Consider the following 21,048-nt stretch of genomic DNA (forward strand, 5'->3'; position numbering starts at 1 on the left):
TCAAGCTGGCATGCTGTATGTATGCCCAGCGCCCCGCCAGCAGCCCAGTTCACCAGTCCACGGGGGGGTTATTATACCAGTCCACCCAACTCCGCACTGTTTTGTCAGCGGCGCGCGTCTCTCTCAGTCTGCCGCGTTTGATGATCAGAGGCGGGCGCTTCCGTGGTTCGAATATATGCACCTCCGCTGGTCCGCCTGTCCTCCGTCGATGGGCGTAACCGTTGGGACGGAGTACCCGCCCCAGCCGCCGGCGGAGCACATCCTTGTAGTTCCCAGGAAGCTTCCAACACGAAGAATCCGCAAAAGACAGCACAAAAACACCGAAGCAACGATGGTGCGGTATGGACCGAAGCAGTGTAGACATCCGGACCTACCTGATGGCATGAAGGGGTGGGTGCTTGACATCGTGCAGCTGTCGCATTTCTCTGCGAAACAGCTCTGTCCAGGGTCCTTTCGTCATTAGCGTGAAAAGACCTCCGTATCGGCCAATTCCCAGACCCAGAGAGCAGCCGACATGAGATGCTCATCTCCGGGACAAGAGCGGTGTCTGTGTGAAATGAGCAGTCATGCGTCTACATCCACTACGCACGGGAGAACCGGAGACCCACTGCTCCCAGCAGCCGGTTCTATGACCTTGGAGAGTGATGAGAGCAACACCCGCCTGCTGTGTGGTAGTAATATGTGTCCTGCGAGCGGGTGGTTGCCGCATGTGGTACGGGATAATTTACGGGCGGCGAACCTTCGCGTCTGAGAAGAACAGACCCAGACCGTCCATGCGAGAACGCCGCCTGGGAAAAGAATCCCTGCTCAGCCATTGGCGGAGCTCTCTTGCGATTTCAAACATACACTCCAGTCAGCTTCGTCACCGTCTTTCTTTCCGTCTCGTATCGTGCAAGCCCTCTCAATAACCCCACCACCACCAGAGGATGGACACAATCTACATCGAAAAAGGCCGCGCACATCACCTCGACCTTCCCAGTCCCGCTCCCCAACTCCACCCCCTCCACACCGCAGCCCTCCAACAGCAACACCAACTCATCCAGCAAGGACAGCACCCCCACTCGGCTCCCCTACTTTCCCCTGCGACTCCCGCTGCGACCGCGAACATGGCCGGCGCAATCGTTAACGAGTATGCCCCGCACTTGGCCATGGACGAGTCGCCGGCGAGCGTCAATGCTTTGAAGTATTGCTATAGGGCGGTTCTCAGGCCGGGTGACCATTTGAATGTTTTTGCGGCGGCTCAGGAGGCGAAGGATGAGGTTCATGTGAGTATCTTAGCGAGCCTCAGCGAGGGAAGCGAGCACCACATTGCGGCAAAGGCGCAATACTCCCCCTCACCCACGCCCAGAATTCGGAAATCAGAAATCAGAATTCCCACGTCCATTCTCCAACATTTTTCCATGGTGGTGGTTGATGATGGTTGATGGTTGCTGGGTGGCTCGATGAAAGATGTTGATGCCAAACTCAAACTCCATCTCTTATTTACACCCACAGCTGATCAAACGGCTAAGCAGTCTAATCAACGCCGTGAAAGAATCCTTCCCACATCTCCACCACACCGTCCGCGTCTCCCTCCACGTCGCCGCCCTCCCCACCTCCCAATCCTCCACCGCCACCTTCTCTACCACCAACCTCGTCAACACCCTCACCTCCCTCGCCTCCTCCACAACCGCCGCGCTCTCCCCATCTTCCTCCTCTACGGACCTGCCCCTCCACACAACGCGTACCCAGACTCCACCGCCTGTCCGAACATCTTCCACCCGCTCGTCTCCGTCCCGATCATCGAGCCCGCCCCCGTCGTATGCGTCCCCGGCCGGCACACTGATCTTGCAGTACATCAAGCGACACAATGTGAAGCATCTGATCATCGGCACCGGCGAGCAGCCCAAGGTGCATTATGTGATGCCCTCGGGACCGTGGTCCGTTACTAGCGCCGTGTGCTTTGGGAGCGTTGCTGGGTTTGTCGTGGAGAATGCGCCGACGGATGTTATGGTTGTCGCCGTGAGACATGCGAAGGAGCGGAAGAGGGTTGTGAGGCAGAGGGAGTTCGATGATGACGAGATTTAAGATTGGGGTGTCGTCTTGTCTGTCGCGCATGACGCATAACGAAAGGAAGAAATGGAACGAAAGTGATGGGTCGGATATGCAGATCAGGGTGCAGTGTATCGGCTCGAGGAGCCGACTCGTCTTGGGCGAGCCCGTTCATTAGATAGTCCATCCCCAGATTTCCACCCTTCCGCCGAGACGACCTTGCCCACCTAGTAATTATTCATTTGCGAAGTATCGCAACCGTTGCCGAATGTAGCAAATTACGAGTGTATCGTCTTTGAATGGGAGTCCGAATGATAGTCTTCCAGTGATGTTGATCATCCCCTGCATGTATTCGCAATACAATCAATGCAACCAACATCCCACGAAAAAAAACTCGTCTATGTTCGCTTTGCATATTGAATCTCTACGCCGTTGGCCTTGACACCAGACGATGTACGGTATTGATTCTCTCATGTTGCATAGATACAGTTGGAGCAGCCCATTGGCATGAAATGTTCTAGATTGGCTGGTTGCCCGGCATCCAAAGGGGTGGCGGACACTTGGCAAAGCGCCGCGGTTGTCAATGTCCTCTGTTTTTTGGTTTTCCCTATAATATATAACCCCCTCTGCGTCCCAAACCGACGCCAAAGGCTGCATCTCACCAGCAAATATGCGAGCAAAAGACCGACGAACATCCAAATGGGGATATTTGGCTCGTTGTTGCTTTCCACACGGTAGCATTCCGGTCCCATGCTCGGTGCTCGTTTTTTCTGCTGCCCGACAATGGCCGCATACATACTGTACATGTGTGCGTGGATGTGCAGGGACGTCCGAAATCGGACTTCGCTCCGTGAAAGTGCGCTCAGTCAGCAATGAACGACCGACGCGCACAGTTCGCGTTTGGCAGACATCACCGATCGCGTGCATCAAGCTCCTGTAGATTTGTCTTCTTCGCCGGGACCAACCAAGTGGATGGTGAAGGTGAAGCCGTTCAAGGAAAATTAGGATAGGATGTCACGGGCAGGACACGGAACGGAGTGTGTGGCAGGGTGAAGCCGCCGTTCGCACTACGGGGCTGATACGGGGCCGTCAACGTCCCAACGTGGATTATAGCACGTACCTGGCGATGAGATCTCACGCCTCGCACGTTTCCGCCACAGGCCGGAAGGGTGTGGTGTATGATCCCCGAGCTGGTTTACAAGTATGTCTGTCTTCGAACGTCCTTTTGCACCTGTCTAGACTCTCCACAGCCTCCGTCCCGGAGGCTACTTCCCTCTGCCCCGTCATATGCTCTTGCCCTCCCGCTGCCTCACCAGTGTTCCACTACGTGAGACTGTGAGAACGGTAAACCCGTTTGCATGTTGGCCGCCGCCACTCCCTAAATTCAAACCCCCAACAAAATCAGCGCTATCGATCCCGTGTCGTTCCAAATCTCTCAGTTCCTATATTTCAGCGCGACGCTTTAAACGGCGACGGATTGCACTGCAAGCTCCTGACATACCCGAACCCTGCGATGAAGCACAACCAACCTGGCGACCGGTCGAATGAGCAACGCACGCAGTCCATATGTCGAAAACAGACACTGGTTCCAGTGGCGCCAGGGGTGTATGTATCTATCCTTTCCTCGGTTCCATCGAAGTGATTCAAACTCGATGACTCTCTTCCAATCCACGGATGCGCACTAAATATCCCGGGAAGGGTAGTGAGCAGGAATCCTGCGACGATGAGAAACTCCTCCCTCCCTCGCCGGATATCGATGCGCTTCGACTTTCAACCGCCAACTCTCTGTCGCGGGAACGCCGGCGCTGAAGTCGCGGCTATACCAACGTGAACCATCTCGGCCTGCATGGAGTATTTGGAATCCTCCAGGGTCTATTCCAACTGTTTTCTGCTCAAGTCTAGCCCGTAACACCCTCTTGACCAACCGTTCGGACCATTTCGTGTTGTTTATCGACAACCTGCCCCGGAATAAGATCCACGATCCGTCGCGCACAGGCATCCTCGTCAGCGGGTCTGTCGATGTGAAGCTTTGTTTCATCGACGGCGGCTTTTCCGGAGTCGGTTTGATTGGGTGCCGTGATAGATCCTGCGGGTTGGACGAGCTTGGACATTTGGTGATCTGGTTGTGGTGTTTCCGCGTGTAGTTCGCTTCTTTGAAGTCCGGTGGGGTGCGTCGTCGAGGCGAGTGAGTTTGAGTGCTTCGTTGTTGCATGACGGAGAGGAGAGTCGTCCTCTTATGAGAGCATAGTGTCGTACCTTTGTCTTTTTCGATAATTCGGAGAGTAGATCCTGTCAAAATGTTGCCCAATTCGATTTCGAGAAAGTCGGAGTGTGGTAAATAACCCACGCCGGCGCGTGATGCAACAAGCAAACTCCGCCCACGCGTTTTTGATGAGGGCTTGATGGACGAGCGCCTCGGCGGCAGCCCTCCAACAGAACAAATCTGATGATCAATCCAACTTGCCGTTACATATCCAGCTACTAAACTCTACGGTTGGATCTACGCGGGCCTAACGCTCCTTCTGCAGTACAAATACATCACACCGCATCAGGAGTTTTTCAAGTACTATACTAAGGAAATGGGATCTAGATACGCCTGCCGCAAGTGCATGGAAATCGAAGGGGTGCCGTGCGATGAACGGAAAACTCCCAGGCAATCGCAAACCTTCACCCCACGCTGTGTGCCCACTCTCGATATCTTGTGCCACCCAGAGAGACGAGCTTTGAGCCCCGAAAATCGCTACAAGTGCGGCCCCACACTACCAGCTCTGCCGCTGATTCGGACACTCATCCAGCAAGATCCCCAACCCCCCTCCCTCGTCGCCCACAGGTACACCTTCAGCCCCTGCCACGTCTCCTCCGAGCGGACCTTCTCCCACAGCCGGGTATAACTGGCCGAGCCATGTTCCTGGGAGACATTCATCTGAATCGTGCGCATCTGGTCGTAGAGCGCGAGCGGGAACCCGAAACCGGCCCTTTGCACCTTGACCATGAAGCGGTTGGAGCCGTGCACGTTTTTGGGGATGGCGGTGTTGGAGTAGTTGTGGCTGCCCATGGAGGTGACCTTGCCAGCAAACATCTTGGGAGCAACGCCAAGAGCGATATACGGACTGAGTTCCCGTCTGATGCTGGTTGTGCTGCTTTCGAATCGGATGGCTTTGTGATTGCCACGGCTTTGGTGGCGGGTGTACAGACGAGCTTATGCGTTGGCCAGCATCAAGCACGGATCCAGTGGCGACGTTGACCACGCACTTCCGCCTGGCCGGCCGCCCCCGTACTCGGCGGAACGTGCAGCATCGTGGGGTTCATACTTCGCCGAAAGATTGCCCAAGAAAGAGACTGCAGTCGTGGCCACCACTACTGCAGCCATCGGTTGCTCTCCTGCACTGCAAGGACCCTTGGGGTGGAAAGACATCCTCTCGGCCGGCACTGGCGTGGTTGGGGGTGTCGTTGACAAAGTCTTAACCCGCAAACCCAAAGAGAGCCAGTTCGACCAGAAGGCGGTTCTTGCTTCCTACTACGCCTTCACGCACAATCAGGCCTTCAAAACGACGCATGCCAAACAGATAGCGTTCGAAGCCGAGGAGGCCGCTAAAGTACGGGAGCACCAGCGCGAGATGGCGATGTTGAAGCTTACGTCGCAGCGCGAAGCCCGAGCACACCAACTGAGGATGGCGAAGATGATGATCGCCAGAAGGAAACGCTTTAGGGTAGTTTTCAATCTTTAGACGGACTCCTTAAAACGAAAAGAAGTAATAGAAATTGCTCGTCTCGGAAAAAACGTACCGCAGGAAGGCCCAGCTTTCTGCTTTCGCCCAAACCCATTCGTCCTCCTCATAACACGGTTATTCTGCACAGCTTTTGAGCTCCTTTCTACGTCCGCCATTTCAGCCATCTCCGGCCCGACGTACTGTACAGTACTGTAATCCTGCCGGGAAAAGATACGCGTATGGGTATGATAAAACGAGGAATCTAGTTACAGACTATGGGGGTTGAGACGGTATGTTAGACAGGGTAGAATTTGCGAGGGGATTTATGAGGCGCCTTGAGGGAGGGGAGAATGATGAAGAACATGAGAAGAGTATGCGTGGATTTGCGAGGCCAAGAGGAGCAGGGGTAACTGCAGGGAGAGGTGGTTTGCGAGAGGTTTGGTTTACAAATGGCGGCACACCCCGTATGACCTTTCCGCCCCCTTCATGAAGCCCCATACTTCCCGGCCGACAACGCCCTCGTCGTCTCCACAACCTCCACCCTCTCCCCCGCCTCCACCAAAACCCCCACGGCACCCAACGACGCACTCGGCGCCGAGAACTGCACAATCACTGTCCCCGGCACCGCCATCTCCGTCGTATCCATCCTCGCCAGCAGTTTCGTAGGCTGATCGCTTGCAACAGCCATGTCGCCAACTTTCCACAGGATGGCTTTGCGCTCGGGGTTCCAGATGCCGGTGGGTGAGGTGCGGACGGTGCTGATTTCGCCGCCGGCTGTGACGGGGACGAGGAAGCGGATGTTGGTTAGGAGGGGGGATTGTGTGGCGGTGGTGGTGGTGGGGTTTGTGAGCGGGGCGGATGCGTTGAGCTGGTACGCGAGCAGTAAGGAGGTCTGTGTCGGCTCGCATTTCCATACGGCGTTGACCAGTAACGGGGCGGAACGTGCGGGGTCGCCGTCGATGCGGACTTGGTATTTGAAGATAGGCACGCTTGAGAGGGACTCGCTCGCGCTGCGACGCAACGCAGCGCAGTCTACTATGAACAGATCAGGTTGGGCTGGGTCCGCGGCACGGACGAACGCGTCGTTGGGGACGAGGTGCGCGAGCTGGTTGGCGTTCGCTACACGGATCTTGAACGATTCCATGCCCGCCGTGTCTACAAATTGCCCCTGCTCCGACACGGACGACAAAAGCACTTCGCCCGTCACGAGCAATTTCTCGACGTGCCCTGTTTTGATGAGCGCGTTCACGATCTCCGTCACTGCTACGCGCACGCGGACGGGGCCGGTGTACGTGGGCGTGGCGACGGTTGGCGTGCCTTTGGTGGGTTCGAGAGAAGGGATGGAGGATGTGGCTGAGTTGGGGGAAAGGCTTCCCCAGACGTCGAGATCTCGTTCTGAGAGGTTGGAGAAGTTGCGAGGTGTGGTTAGGGATTTGGGATCGGATGATGGAGGGTTGTCGCTACCGGATAGTGATATGCGTCGGGAACTGTTGGAACAATATTTGTTAGAGATGTGAACTCTTAAGAAGGGTATCGCACCATCCCCCCATTTCAGCGAGAATCATCCGCAATACTTACGCTCGCTTCGCGGCATTCCGAGCCCCACTCGGACCAAGGACATTCTGGAACTGCCGCAATGCCTTGCTCATGTCTTCAGGACTCTCCACGATGGTCTCTTTCCTGATGGCTACTTTGATCTTTTGACTAGCGAGGCTGTTCAACATAGAAAGTGCGTCAACAACCAGGTGTGCCTGGAAGTGCGGTGCTCGATCCCGAAAATCCGTTCGTATCACACCAGCGGCCGCACCCACCTAGCATTGTCCTCATCGTCCCCATCCAAATTCCCATTCGCAGGATTATCCCACGGCAAACTCGACGAACCCGTCGCCGGAATACTATACCCCTCATCATCCACCTGCGGCTGGTTCGGCCCGTTCGTCGACGAAGGCGCCAGCGAAACCGTATCCCTCGACAAAGTCCGCCCGTTCGGGGGCAACACGACCGAATTTTTGCGCGACGTGTTGGTCGAGCTCGCCCCGTCGCTGATCATGGCGGCGGGTGCCTGCCCGTCGTTGTTGCTTTTGGTGGCGCAGAAGGTTGCGATTTCATGGGGGACGTCGAAAGACATTACGGCTGCAAGGACGCTGTCGGAGATCTGGAGGGTGGGCGGTCGATCGTGAGTGGATGTAGTGTTTGGCATCAAGTCGGAACATGCATACTCACGGCGTTCTTGCTGGCATCATGCTTCGATTCCAGATCTGCGTATTTTGACATTGTGTCTTTGAGAAACTCTAGGCGGGACTCATCCATTGTTTGAAATCGCTGCGGCGGAAACGCGTCAGCCTGAGTACGAGTAGGGCTTTCCACGCAATGTGGGAATCTCAACTTATGCCTACCTCGAAAGCTTGAATCGCCTGAGGCGTCCAGTGCTCTTGTGCAGCCTCTTTCGCGGCTTGGGCATCCGCCACCTTCTTGTCTGATGCATTTCAACGATGTCAGCCTTGGATAGACCATCATAAGCCAACCCGCACAAACCTGATTTTTCCGACGCCGCACCCTTCTTCGCTTTCGCTGCTGCCTGTGAACCATCACCATACCATTCAGCCGAACCATCACCGGATCCATATTCCGATGAGACGCTTCGCCGCATCCAGTCCTCACCTTCAGATATTTCATATTCTTATCCTCATAATCCTTCGTTGCTCTCCCAAAATCCGCTTCATACTGCATCAAACGCACCATACCCATATCAGTCACCGACACCCACGTCGCCATCCCGAATTCCCGTATTGTAACAGCGTCCCCACCTGCTTCAACTTTGCCCAATCAGCATCAACCTGCGCCCTCCCCCTAACCGGTTTCTCCATCTTCTCCGACACCTCCTTTGCGTATGTCGAGTGCAGCGTGGCGACCTCCACGATCGATTTGAGGAGCTGGTCCCAGACTTCTGTGAATGTCCTGTTTCGTCGGGATGAGCATACGCTCTGTGGGAGAGACCTGGAGAGTAAGGCAACTCACCCGACAAAGTCCTTATCCGTCGGAGCCAGCACATGCTTCTTTGCGAGTCTTTGTAGTTCGCTGGCGTATTTCTCCTCGACCGCAGCGCTGTTTTTCACAGGGAGTATGAGACCACTTTCCATCCTCAGAACATAATTCCCTTATAAGGCCCCCAAACGACGCTCACGCACCGGTCCCTAAAATAATTCGCAACCTCTTCATCCAGCCCCTGCGCCCGCTTGAGTCTCCGCTGCACGATTTCGAAGGACTCTTTTGGTTTGTCGAGCTAGACAGATATTAAAAGGTTAGATGCCTCTCCCAGTAGAACATCATACTGCCATCGTGATGGGTGGGGAACTTACGCTGAAAGCCTCGACGTAACGCGACATCTTTTCCGACAGCGTTTGTGATTGGAGTGGTAGTGTGGGGGCGATCGGCCGATTCAGTCGAGGAACGAGTAGTCAGAGGGTGTAGCGTTTATAGTGACGGGCCAGCCGTTCTATGAGGCGGGAAGTTCCACGGAATTGTGCACGACTCAGTCGCAAGGGGGCGGGCGACGGCGGCTGTAATTTGTTTGAACGCCGAAAGCCTCGTTCGACTCATTTCGCGTCACGCACAGACTCTCTCTCTTCGACGTTCCACACGAAACTTCTTTTTCCTCACTTTGTTCGAATCGCCTTCATGAGAGATCTTTTTCCGATGGGGGTGATTTGACGGACTCATTTCAGACATAAGTGAAACTATCTACACATGGGGATGGCCGAGTTAAAGGAAATACATCGCCCTTTTTCGCTTTCGCTACGCTACCAACCGCTCCAACGCCGCATAAGTTTATCTAAAGCCCAGGCGCAGCGCTCTATTGACCAAGATTCAGCAGCATGTTCGTTCCGCTTCCCCCCTTGTTCGACGGCAAGTACGTCACGTTCCTCGCCGAAGACAAGCTGGTCGCGATATCCTTCGACGCCTCGATCCTCCGCAACTCCAAATGGGCCTGGCCAGACTTCTTATATGCGTTGGAGACCAGTTGCGCAGCTTGCGATTCTCCCTCGGCGCGGATGATGGCTGCGAGCTGTTCTTGTTCGGCTTTTTCGACGACGAAACGGGCGCGCTCGGCTTCTTGTTGTGCGATTACTTTTTGTTCGACAGCGTCAGTGAAATCTTTGCCGAATGTCAAGTGTGTCTATAATCAAGGGAAGTTCAGTTTGGGCCGTTCATGGAATGCATGCCTCACATGCAAATGGACGGAGAACTCACCAGAGATACATCTTCGAGAACAATGTTGAATTCGCGAGCACGCTTGTGCAGGTCCTCCCGAATCCTTTGCGAGACCTGCGACAGAATGAAAGAGGAGTGAGATGACCCATCGACCATCAACAAAAGATCCCCCCGAGATGACCCATCAACCATCAACAAACGGTACCCTCCCATCAGAACGTCAGCAAACGATACCATGCTCGCTCCGCTCGCGACAAGGATGTTGAGCTCGGCGGATATTGCGCTGTGGTGGGCCGAGCGTAGCTCGCTTTGCTCGCAAAGGCGGGCCGCGTGCCTCAAGCATCCCTTCCTGGCTTCGCTCAGCGCAGTCCGCATTCGCTCCAGGTAGCCTACCCGCTCCCTTGCGCGAATCAACGCCATGTCTCACTCCCTCACTCACTCCCTCCGTCCTCCCGCACTCCGTCCCTCATTCTACCTACCTGATCACGCTGGGTAATCAACTCCCCAGCATCAAACTGGGCGACAATGGACTTCAACACCTCGTTTCCGATCGACGGCAACACCCTATCATCATAATCCTGTCCCAAGTTGGAAAAGATGACGGGAATCTTTGAAATCTCCGGCCTGTGCAACACACGCAAGGTGAGAGAGACCATCTGCATATCCTTGGACCCTGTCGTGGTGGAGATGTTGCGGGGTTTGGTGCGGACGTCAAATTTGTAAGCTTTTTGGAGCCATGGGACGAGGAAGTGTGTGCCTTCGCCGACGACGGTTTGGTCGACTCCGCGCCAACGGTCGAAGATTACTGCTCTTTGGCCTCCCTCCACTGTTGTAAGAGTGACAAGAAACCATTAGCATTGGAAAGGGGAAAGCAATGATGCGGTCGTTCGTTCGTTCAAAGGCGAAATAACATTGGCCTCCTTAAGCCGACATCCTCGAAACCCCAAAGCGGGAGATCACAATTATCCGTCTCCAAGGTGGGTCAGTTGGCAAAGCTCACCGTTGTAGATGCTGTACTGCAGACCGCTGACGACTGCGCCGATGGGCACGGCCCACCGTGCGAGAGACTCCAATGCGGCGGCGGACATGGTCTTGCTGTGTGTGTGTGAGTGGTATGGAGGGGTTGGGCGGATGAGTTCGAATGTCAGTCTGCAGTCTGGATCCAGCCTTATTCCGTTCTGCGAGACCACCCTGCGAGAGAGCCCAACGCGCGGATTCCGAGAGTGTCACGTGACGGGGCGAAGAAGTTTAATGCGCGGCAAGAAGGTTGAACGCCATACTGTACGTAATTGTCGCGAGCAAGTCCAGGCGCAAGCACGCGTAGTGCGCCGAGACCGACCTTCTCTATGTACTGTATACTATCCAAGCGAGCGCCGAACACCAAGGGCTGTCTTGTGTTGGCGAGCGACCCTACCTAGATATCTTCGCACCGTACAGGTAGCCAACGAATGCGTTTGAAGTCTTGCATCACCCCCAATCTTCTTTGCAAGCCGTCCCCCATCTATACAAACACGAGGTATTTGTACCAGCGGAAAGAGATACCTAGCGTCGCCTTGCCGTTGGGACGGAGCCGCCTGGGAGGAGACATCCAGGCGAGAAAAGATCCCGGGTGCGGAGGTGGGATCGGGATGGCCAGTGCCTCCTTTTTTTTCGCTGCTCACGCTATCCGCGAACGGGCGGTGTTCGGAACGCCCCACATCGCCCGCCGTCCTCTTTCGTACACACAATGTACCTCTCGTGTAATGCCAAATCACCTTGGATGTCCGTTTCAAGCTCCTCATAGCCCTTCACAACCCTCCACCGATCTGGAAAAGGTACGTATATTCACCCCGGATGTATGCACGATGAGCGAAAGTGCGTATGGATCATCCGAACTCCCCCGGGTATATCGAGAGGGAGCCACTGTACGAAGGTCGATACCTTTAGGAATTTATGTCCGTTGAGCAAATCCTGTGCTGCATGGTGAATTGTGTGATCTTGCTTTAGCCTCGCCTTCAAACGCTCATCCACGCAAAGATCATCATCGCTATTGCTCCTTCGTAAATGTCCATTCTTCCGTGGATTCATATGCATGTATATACATCGCCCAGCCAGTGTCCTATGTCCCACCGTCGAGGTCGGGGGTAATACCTCGTACTTCTCACAATACTACATACATCCCATGCAAAAGCGCCGCAAGAACAAATGCCGAAAAATCGTTTCGCAGTGCCTTCCACTCACGCCGTGCCACTCTGCAAACTACGCCAGATAGTGTCCACAACACATTTCGGCGGCACTACTCCCTTCGCCTCGCCCCCACCCGCACCGGCAACCCTCACCAGATCCGCAAAATTCGCCAACCGCACCACATCCCCCCTCGTCCCCCTGCCCGCAACCCCCGCCCCCTTGACCTCCTTCAACCCGCTGAACCCCCTCGCAACCTCCTCAGCCCTCCTCACAATCCCCTCGGGGACCCCCGCCATGCTCGCGACATTCATCCCATAACTCTTCGGACACGTCCCGCGGGTCAGCTTGTACAGAAACACGACCTCGCGCTTCTCTTCGTCGGTCATGTAGCCCATGTACATCATCGCGACCAAGGGGTTGGCCGCAAACTCGGTCGTGAGCTGGCGGTAGTGGGTGGAGAACAGGCCGAGACACCGCACGCGCGTGACGAGGTGGTGCAGGACCGCATAGGCGATGGCGTACCCGTCAAAGGTAGACGTTCCCCTGCCGAGTTCATCCAGAATGACGAGCGAGCGCGGCGTCGCTTCCTTCATGATCTTGCAGGTCTCGGCGAGCTCGACCATGAATGTGGATTGGCCGGCGAGGATCTTGTCGTTGGCGCCGAGGCGGGTGAAGATGCGGTCGAAGACGGTGAGGCGGCACCGCCGCGCGGGGACGTGGCAGCCGAGTTGGGCCATGATGACTGCGATGCAGGTTTGGCGGAGGAGTGTGGATTTGCCGCCCATGTTGGGGCCGGTGAGGAGGACCATGTTGGGCTTGCTGGTTGCAGTGGATGGGTCGTCGCCGGTTGCACCCGCTCCGAAATGAAGATCGTTGGGTATAAAGTCGATCTTGCTCGATCCGGGACCCGTAGTGATACACGGATGTCGCATTTCATCAATCTCCAATAACGGTCCACTACCACCATTCCCGTTCTCCTCCATCTCCACAAACTCCGGCCTGCACATCGGCTCCCCCACAAACCGCGCACACCTCGCCAGACTAATCAAACAGTCCAACTCAGCAATCTTGCCCACAACCCGCAACCAGTCCTGATAATGCTCGTCAAACCGCTTACACAGCCTCGCCTTCACATTCCGCACCGCAGCGTCGCGAACCTCCCTCGCCTCCAAAAACTCCCTCACGAGCTCCTCACCGCGCGGGCTCCACCACCGACTAACCGCCGCGGTATTGGATTTGATCTGCCAGTCGCGGGGCACGTTTACTTTCTTGGGCATCTCCATCTGGAAGAGCTCCTTGCCCATATCCTTGAACACGATCTTGCATTTGAGGGTGCGCTCGCATTCGACGCGATGACGCTCGAGTTTTGCTTCTACGGCTTCGATGGCTTCGCAGGCTTGGTCGAATTCTTCGTCGTAGCCGCGGTGGAGGTGGATCAGGTCGGATTCGGTGGCTTTGCGGTGGTCGAAGGCGTCGGCGAAGTAGTTGAGGCTTTCCACGAGGTGGGCAGGGAGAGCGTTTTCGAAGATGGAATGGAGTTGCTTGGAACGGAAGCTCGGAAGGTACGTCTGCATATCTTCCATCATTTCCTGTTTCGCAAAGAGGGGGGGAGAACGTTTGATGAGATGAACCTGGCCAGCAATGACCAACGCCCAGGACCATGATGAGACCATCGCAACATACCCCAATAGTCCTAAAAGCAGCCAAGGCCGCCACAAACTCCCTAACCCTCACACTCCCCGCATGAATCCTCGAAATAACCCTCTCCAAATCCGGCAACCCCCTCAGATCCCCCTCCACCTTCTCCAACTGCCCGGGCACCGCATTCAGATCCTCCGACGCATCCAACCGATCCTCAATCCGCCTCACATCCCTCAACGGGTGACACACCCATTTCTTGAACAACCGTTTCCCGAACGGCGTCTCGGCGTGGTTGAGCAGTTTATGCAATGTGCCCGTGTCGGAGCCGTCGTGGGTGTTTTCAAAGATCTCGAGATTGATGAGGGTTTGCCCGTCGAGAATGAGGGAGCCGGATTGCCGGATGGGGTCGTAGATGTGGAAATTGCGCGCTGAGACAAGTTGGCGGTCGATCATAAGGGTGCGGAGGTAGGAGAGCAGGCCGCCGAAGGCTTCTCTGGCGAGGGGTCTGGCCATGTCGATGGCTTTGGGCCAGTCGGCTTCGTTTTGGAAGTAGTTGCGCGCGCGGAGTTCGTCGAGCGCATATTCGGCGGTGTAGAACTCTTTCTCTGGGATGAGGAAGTTTATGGCGAGATTCTGTAAATTGTTCTTCAAGAGCCTCATTGAGGGTTTGCTGAATCGCCCCTGAACGGAAGACAAGTGACGAGTGTCAGAAACGGCTCATGGCATAGTGGGAGACAAAGCGACTATCACCTTCTCGAGAACCAGCTCCCGAGGCTTCAGCTGCATAACCAGCGTCTCTAACCGCGTGCGCTCGACATCATCCTCAAAAGCGCAAAAGGAGAATTCTGCCGTAGCGGTGTCCACGAAAGCCACTACAATATTGCCAATGACGAGAAAACGGTCAAGACTCCACAACCAACAGCAATCATTAAGCAAAACACCACAATTCCCTCAACATACCACCAAAAGAAGGCGGCAAATGCTCCGCCTCCTGCACCTCCTTAATCGCCATACAATACGTCCCCATATCATTCGTAAGCAGCCCCGAGTCGATCAATGTGCCCGTCGTCAGGATGCACGTCAGTTCGCGATTGATGACCTTGGTTTTCTCCTCGGGCGCGCTCTTCTTGCCAAGATGCGATGTGGCGGAGTTGTCGCGGTCGCGCATGGCTTTGCCTACGGCTGTTTCGGTTTGGTCGACTTTAGCTACTTTGTAGCCCTGAGGTTGGCATGTGGTGAGACGGGGTGATAGGCTTTGAGAGGTGGGTAAATGGTAAATGGAAGACATACCTTGGCCAAGAACTGAGCGGCCCAGTGATCGAACGAGCTTTCAGGCACACCAACCATCCGCATGTTGACGCGATCGGTCAGCTTGAGGTCAAAGTGTTGGTGTCCAATGTCTGCATCCTTCTCATAAAGCTCGAAGAACTATAAAAACCAGAGAGAGTAATTGTCGAACGTCAGCGAGGCTCGCGTAAGTAGTAGCCCGGCACAGGGCTAGATACAAACCTTTCCTTTCTTGAAGAACACAACAGTGTCCCAGTGGTTAGCTTTGATCTCCCAAAACTGCTTCTCGAAAGGCGTGAAGTTCTTCCATGCTTCGCGGGGTACTAGGAGGGTTCGCGGGTCGTAGTCTTCATCGGTTGGAGATCTTCCTTCCGCGTCTGACAATGAATGTTTTACATAAGTCACCGACTCAGAACAGTTTGATACCGCCACCTCAGATAAGTACCTTTAGGGTTAAGCAGCCAGGAGTACCGCTCATCATTCTTCTCCTTGAACTTTTGAGCGCGAGTTTGCTTCTTGTCCGTATCCAGCGGACTCGATACAATTGAACTCTTGCGCAAAGTTTTTGGGGCCAAACTGAACTGCTTGAGTCTGGACGAGGAGGAATTTGGCGTGGGAGCAGCGCTTCCGGTCGATGTCGACTGAGTGCTCGCTTTGTAGGGAGTGAAGGCCGCTGAGGGCTGTGACGCGCGCGAAGGAACCACGGCTTCATCATTGTCTTCGTCCACAATGCCACTGGCCTCAACCACATCCATCATGTCATAGAGCGCATCGTCTGCTATCAAATCCATATCCTCGTCCTTCCCCGCATCCCAATCCTTGTCATCCTCGTCGTCTTTGGAGACCCTCAGGCGCTTGGCGGTACCACCGTTCCTTTTAGCCGAGCGAGGCTGATCAGTAATGCGGTTTTCGACGTCTTCGTCGTCGGATTCTGCGTACACCATGCTGTTTCTCTTCCTCAGACGCTTGCGGAAGGGGATGATTTCGGCATCGTCATCCTCGTCATCTTGCGGTGCACTCGCGTCAGTAGTTGCGGTAGGCGTTGGGACTCGTGGACTAGATGTCGCGAAGCTTCCTGAGAGGCGGGCGGCGCAGAGGAGATAGATAGTTACTCGACAGTCAGCACTAATGCGAGAGTCTTTGCAGGAGTCGTGACAAGCAACCAACCTTTCCCGTTCGTGGCACCACTTTGTTTCAAGGGCAAATGGGTAGGGGTTCCTTGCTGGCTCTTGTTTGGGACCGTAAAGAAGGAAGTGAGAGTAGTCTGCTGCGACTTTGGGGTCTTGCTGACTGAGCCAGGCGTTCTCCTCGGCGTATCCGACGGCATTTTGGCCCTTCTGACAAAAAGGGACTAGCGAATGCGTTGACCGAGGCTCAAGCCACGGATGAGAACTTCGACTCCCCGGCGCCACTGTAGCGAAGGTAGCAGGATAGTATTTACGGTTGTGAGCGAGCGCCGAAGGGCCAAAGCAGGTCGAGGGAAAGCAGCTTGAGAGTAGGATGTGCAAAACGCAGAAATCTGGAGCGATTCCGTTCTGGACAAGCCTGCTATCGGACATGCTGTTTCCACACGCATTTCGACACCGCGTCTCACGCCTGCATTTGTGCACCAAACCCCCGCCTTCACTCGCATCGTGGACGTCAGCTCACATTGCATTGCACTTGCACACGCCCGCTTGTTGCTGCCGGGATTGTCTTGGTAACGCATTGAGACTTGTGCGGACGGCCTGGAATGTCACAGGCCAAGTGTTTTCGACGCTTTCAATTGTTAGGCATCGCTTCAAGTGTAGCCGCAAATGAACCAGGACGTATGCACAAATATCAGCTTGTCCATCCGCTGAGGCCTTGGTAAAATGGTTAAGCGAAGGAAGGCTGGGCCACACATCGTATCCGTGAAGCGGTGGGTTTGACCCGCAATGCTTTTTCGCCTTTTTCTACTTCCATACATCCCCTACTTCCCATTTTCAGGCTTCGGTACCGGTCTCGGATCACTTGCTGAACCTTTTGTGTGCGCCCCGTTGTGGACCTACTTCGCCAAGAGCTGAGGCAGGATGTCGTTGTTGGTTAGCAACGGTGGTGCAATGCATGAAGGATGGGGCGTCACCGTAACAGCTTGGGTTTAGATTTTCTTCCATGGCGGGGCGGGGGATCCGTGATACAAAGTCACGATGCGCAGGTCCTTTCCCGTTAGTTCTTCAAGTCGACGAGGCCACCCTTTACGAGACAGGTCGGTGCCACAGATGTTTCTCGCCTTCACCCCCTGTTGCCTGGGAGAAGCTTGCCTCGCTCGAGGCGCTCTCATGGCGTTGGGGCCGGGAAAGTCGCTCTCATCCTCATAGTCCTCACCTATCGGCCTGTCTTCAGAGGAAAACCATGTCGGGGACTGGTCCACCCGGTGGCGGGTTGCCGTTCGATCCTCAGATGCTCCAGGCCCTCTATCAAGCCATGCAACAGTACCTCGGCCCCAAGTTCAACCGCTGGCAACGTCCAACCTTACGCACCCTTCCCCCGTAAGCCAGCAGTTCAACAGACCAGCAACTTGTGCGCCCACGAACCCACCTCTCATGACAGAGTCGAACCAGTGGACCCCCATCAACAATTTGAACCCGGCACGCGCAATGGCCCAGGTGCAGATGGCGAACGACTATAGAGGTACCATCGACGACCGCTTTCTACCTCCTAATCAGCCTGAACACCAGTTACCCAGAGCACAGGTTATAGGCCTGCTTGTGTGGAGCATATTCCGCGTGTATACCTACCTCACCCTCATTGCAACCCAGCCATAGCCACTGTAGCTCGTCGTATAGGCGAGCAAATGTTGTCGTGTGGCTAGACCTAGTCCTCACCTCCGTCATCTTACCTCGGGTGGTGGGTGAACCGTGTCCTCCGCCCGCTCACAGGAATGCGGTCGTCTGGCCGCGAGGTGATGGGAGCAATGCGGCGGGAGCAGTCCAATTTAGTTTCGCTATGAGTGCTAACAAGGAGCACCGAGAACCTCCCTAGTTCAAAGCAGACTCTCCGTTGGGAGAATGGGATGATCGAATCTACCTCCCCAAAGGATCCACAATACAACCTTAAAGCGCATTCATTCTCCAAGGCCATGAAACAGCACCTGGACTATGGGCCTCTTCTGCATTTTGAGCTGCCGGGATGACATAATGCGTTGACTTCACAAGCGGCAACCGCTATTACTGTATGTGAGCATGTCCTAACACACGATTTTGGAAAAAATCTCCGAGGCCAGTGACTGTTGACATGCTGTCGATTTACCACTTCAATTCCAGTTACGGGGGTCTTAACGCCTCCCTCACCCCCAGGGTCTCCTGTCTCACCAGAAACCGCAGAACTCATATTGCCACGACGACGACGATAATAAAGACACAGAACACAATCTTCCCAACTCAAAGCACCTATCGTGGCAGTGCACAGTCTCAAATAAAACTTGTAGCGGCTCGTAACACTGTACCGACGACGACCATTCTGGTCTGTCCTCTAGTTTCACTGTTTCCCACCTTTGACTCATCGAACCACCCAATCCATCATGGTGCCCAAGTTTACTCGGGACGCTCTCGCTGCCATGACGGCTGAATGGACGGCCGCGCTAGAAGCCAACGCGCAGCGCAACAAAGCGTTCCTGGACGATGCGGTCCGGCAACTGGCGGAACTGTGCCCCCCGGACGAGAAGTCGGCCCACGAAACTCCCACGCAGGCAGAGAGGCCGCCGACCGTTATCGAGAAGCCCACCTCTTCTTCTGGGGCCAACAAGGACGTTATGAACGGCAGGGACGTGCGATCAACCGTCTCTCCCCGTCAAACGTCTGTTGCCGTACCCATGAACCCTGCTGCACCAGTCCAGAGATATGAACGTAAATTCGACATGATGAAAAATCCGCGAAACTGCACCGAGGAAGACAGGCAGCGTCAAGAGGAGAAACTCCAGGCGTGGCTTGCGACTGAGGACGTGTCTACGTTCTGCGTACGTGATGGCAAGAACGTCCTGGTCAGCTATCATTCGGCGGCGGAGCGGCAGCAAGAAAAGGCGGGCATACTCACTCCGGCACCGGCGCGCGAGCAATCAATCGAAGCAAAGGAAAGCTCGCCTTCTGCGGAGGAACCGACCGAAACCGAAGTTAAAGTGGTAGCTTCGTCGCCAGCAGCACCTGCGACTGCCGAACCGGCACAAGTAATCGGGTTCAAAGAAGCGATTCAGGCGAAAGCGGCGGTGGCTCCAGGACGAACACCTAAGAGCCGATCAAACTCGGCGTCTGTCAAGGAGGCCGGTCCTATGTTGGCAGCGGAACGAAAGCCCGAAGGAGCGCCCAAGATCAAGACTAGAACAGCCTCCGGCCGCGCACCTGCTTTGGCTACCAAAATCAAAACGAAATCGACCTTCACAACTGCGAAGCTTCCGAGATCGCTTCCGGCCTCCACCGAGAGTGCTCCTTCTGATGTCAAAGATACGGAAACCAAGGTAGCACCGGCATTGGAACATGCGATCGCACTTGTGGAAACGAGCGCCGTGACCCCGGCGAACCTCGATCCAGTAGACTTCACCGAGAGTGCTCCCTCGGATGTCAAAGATACGGAAACCAAGGTACCACCGGCAGAGGAACATGCGGTCGCATTTGTCGAAACGAGCGCCGTGACCCCGGCGACCCTCGATCCAGGAGCCTTCACCGAGAGTGCTCCTTTGGATGTCAAAGATACGGAAACCAAGGTACCACCGGCGGAGGAACATGCGGTGGAAACAGCGGAAACGAGCGCCATGACGCCGGCGACCCTCGACCCAGAGCCCTCCACCAAGAATGCTCCGCCCGATATCAAAAATGAATCTTTGACGGAGATTAAAGTACAATCGGCACAGGAACCTGCGTTTGGACAGACCTCGGAACCCTCCCACCACAAAGAGTCCATCGAGACAGAGGTGAAGGAGGCACCACCCGCGCCGGAACCCGCGGTGAACATCATGCAACCCAGCCTCGAAATGCCGTTGACCCTCGATCAGACAAAGGCGACATCGACAGCCGAACCTAAGATCGAACAAAACAACTCCGTCTCGACGCCCGGATGCCCCGACTCGCCCGATGAACCAAAGGAAACCTCGGCCCCGGCCGCCGAAATGGCCTCCGGAGGTCCGAATGGAAACGAAATCGAGGCAGCTCGGCTGCCACAGAAGAAGAACGGTACCTCCCCGAAGCGAGACGCGAAACCGATTTACAGGGCGCCAGGCTGGAAGCCGCGCGACGGTACGATGACCCGGCCGATTACGGGAAACCCGAAGCTGCTGGGCAGGAAGGCTAGCCCCCCCATCGCCAAACTTTCCGAGTCGAATGAACAGGAGACAGGCCCATTGAGTACCAAAGCCACAGACCCTCACGGAGACAGCACGACCGGAAAAAAACCCGAAATCATCAGAACCCCAAGCGGGCTGGAAATCATTAGGACCAGAAGCGCGAGCCCACGCGTCGAGGTGAGCCCGCTCGGCGATCAAGCACTTCCGCCGGTGGTTACAATCACAGGCTTCTTCGAAGGCCACGATGGCCCTGCAAAGAAGCGCAAGAACAAAAACCGTAATGGACGCGGCCGTGGCCGTGGGCAAGGAGGAGTCCGCGACCCCCCACCTGCGACGGCACCAGACATCCCCATCGCCTAGTTCTTCCGTACCGTGATACTCTTTCATCTTTGCGACACAATTCAACTCAAACGACAAACGCAAGGCCATAAGTGCTTAGCCGCCATCGTCGTCATTGCTCTCGGATATACAAACAAGCAAGAATCATGGGAAAATGTGTGGAGAAAATGTATACCTCCGCCGTTATATGTAGCGTTAGTTTGGTAGGAAATCTGCTAGTTCTCCCCCACCACTCACTATAAACGCAGCGGCATTTTGGAAAGTCGATAAATCTCCATCTATTTTGGAAACTGCCTAGGACATGTTATCCGCTGGTTCATCCTGCCATGCCAGGTACGGTGGCTCATCCATACATGTCACCCTTCCTTC

At 55.2% G+C, this 21,048-nt stretch overlaps 5 protein-coding genes across 5 annotated transcripts; 2 read left to right on the plus strand and 3 right to left on the minus strand.

Annotated features, from left to right (window-relative positions):
- Positions 1 to 208: 208 nt before the first annotated feature.
- On the plus strand, positions 209 to 2,067 carry EV422DRAFT_503597 (uncharacterized protein; the record flags this gene model as incomplete). Its single annotated transcript, XM_053068356.1, has 4 exons — positions 209 to 390; positions 565 to 712; positions 924 to 1,265; positions 1,495 to 2,067. 4 exons carry the CDS (start codon positions 209 to 211, stop codon positions 2,065 to 2,067), a joined length of 1,245 nt encoding a protein of 414 aa, XP_052928487.1.
- A 3,718-nt stretch (positions 2,068 to 5,785) lies between these two features.
- Positions 5,786 to 9,292, minus strand: EV422DRAFT_516185 (muniscin domain-containing protein). Its single transcript, XM_053069364.1, has 11 exons — positions 9,101 to 9,292; positions 8,930 to 9,024; positions 8,760 to 8,846; positions 8,549 to 8,699; positions 8,403 to 8,465; positions 8,277 to 8,319; positions 8,138 to 8,217; positions 7,965 to 8,063; positions 7,553 to 7,896; positions 7,320 to 7,454; positions 5,786 to 7,228 (listed from the first exon to the last, which is right to left on the minus strand). Exons 1-11 carry the CDS (start codon positions 9,125 to 9,127, stop codon positions 6,226 to 6,228), a joined length of 2,127 nt encoding a protein of 708 aa, XP_052928488.1. The 5' UTR covers positions 9,128 to 9,292; the 3' UTR covers positions 5,786 to 6,225.
- A 70-nt stretch (positions 9,293 to 9,362) lies between these two features.
- Positions 9,363 to 11,268, minus strand: EV422DRAFT_516187 (band 7 family-domain-containing protein). The gene is made up of 4 exons (XM_053069365.1): positions 10,954 to 11,268; positions 10,433 to 10,779; positions 9,993 to 10,067; positions 9,363 to 9,918 (listed from the first exon to the last, which is right to left on the minus strand). Exons 1-4 carry the CDS (start codon positions 11,039 to 11,041, stop codon positions 9,595 to 9,597), a joined length of 834 nt encoding a protein of 277 aa, XP_052928489.1. The 5' UTR covers positions 11,042 to 11,268; the 3' UTR covers positions 9,363 to 9,594.
- Positions 11,269 to 11,910: 642 nt separating this feature from the next.
- Positions 11,911 to 16,656, minus strand: EV422DRAFT_617267 (DNA mismatch repair protein msh6). The gene is made up of 8 exons (XM_053074001.1): positions 16,215 to 16,656; positions 15,493 to 16,122; positions 15,270 to 15,424; positions 15,051 to 15,188; positions 14,721 to 14,979; positions 14,511 to 14,632; positions 13,803 to 14,441; positions 11,911 to 13,708 (listed from the first exon to the last, which is right to left on the minus strand). Exons 1-8 carry the CDS (start codon positions 16,372 to 16,374, stop codon positions 12,170 to 12,172), a joined length of 3,642 nt encoding a protein of 1,213 aa, XP_052928490.1. The 5' UTR covers positions 16,375 to 16,656; the 3' UTR covers positions 11,911 to 12,169.
- A 2,850-nt stretch (positions 16,657 to 19,506) lies between these two features.
- Positions 19,507 to 20,969, plus strand: EV422DRAFT_516195 (uncharacterized protein). Its single transcript, XM_053069366.1, has one exon. The coding sequence runs from the start codon at positions 19,813 to 19,815 to the stop codon at positions 20,698 to 20,700; it is 888 nt and encodes a 295-aa protein (XP_052928491.1). The 5' UTR covers positions 19,507 to 19,812; the 3' UTR covers positions 20,701 to 20,969.
- Positions 20,970 to 21,048: the final 79 nt, after the last annotated feature.

The sequence above is a fragment of the Fimicolochytrium jonesii genome, assembly GCF_025526975.1.
Source record: "Fimicolochytrium jonesii strain JEL569 chromosome Unknown EV422scaffold_3, whole genome shotgun sequence".
Taxonomy (NCBI): Eukaryota; Fungi; Chytridiomycota; class Chytridiomycetes; order Spizellomycetales; family Powellomycetaceae; genus Fimicolochytrium; species Fimicolochytrium jonesii.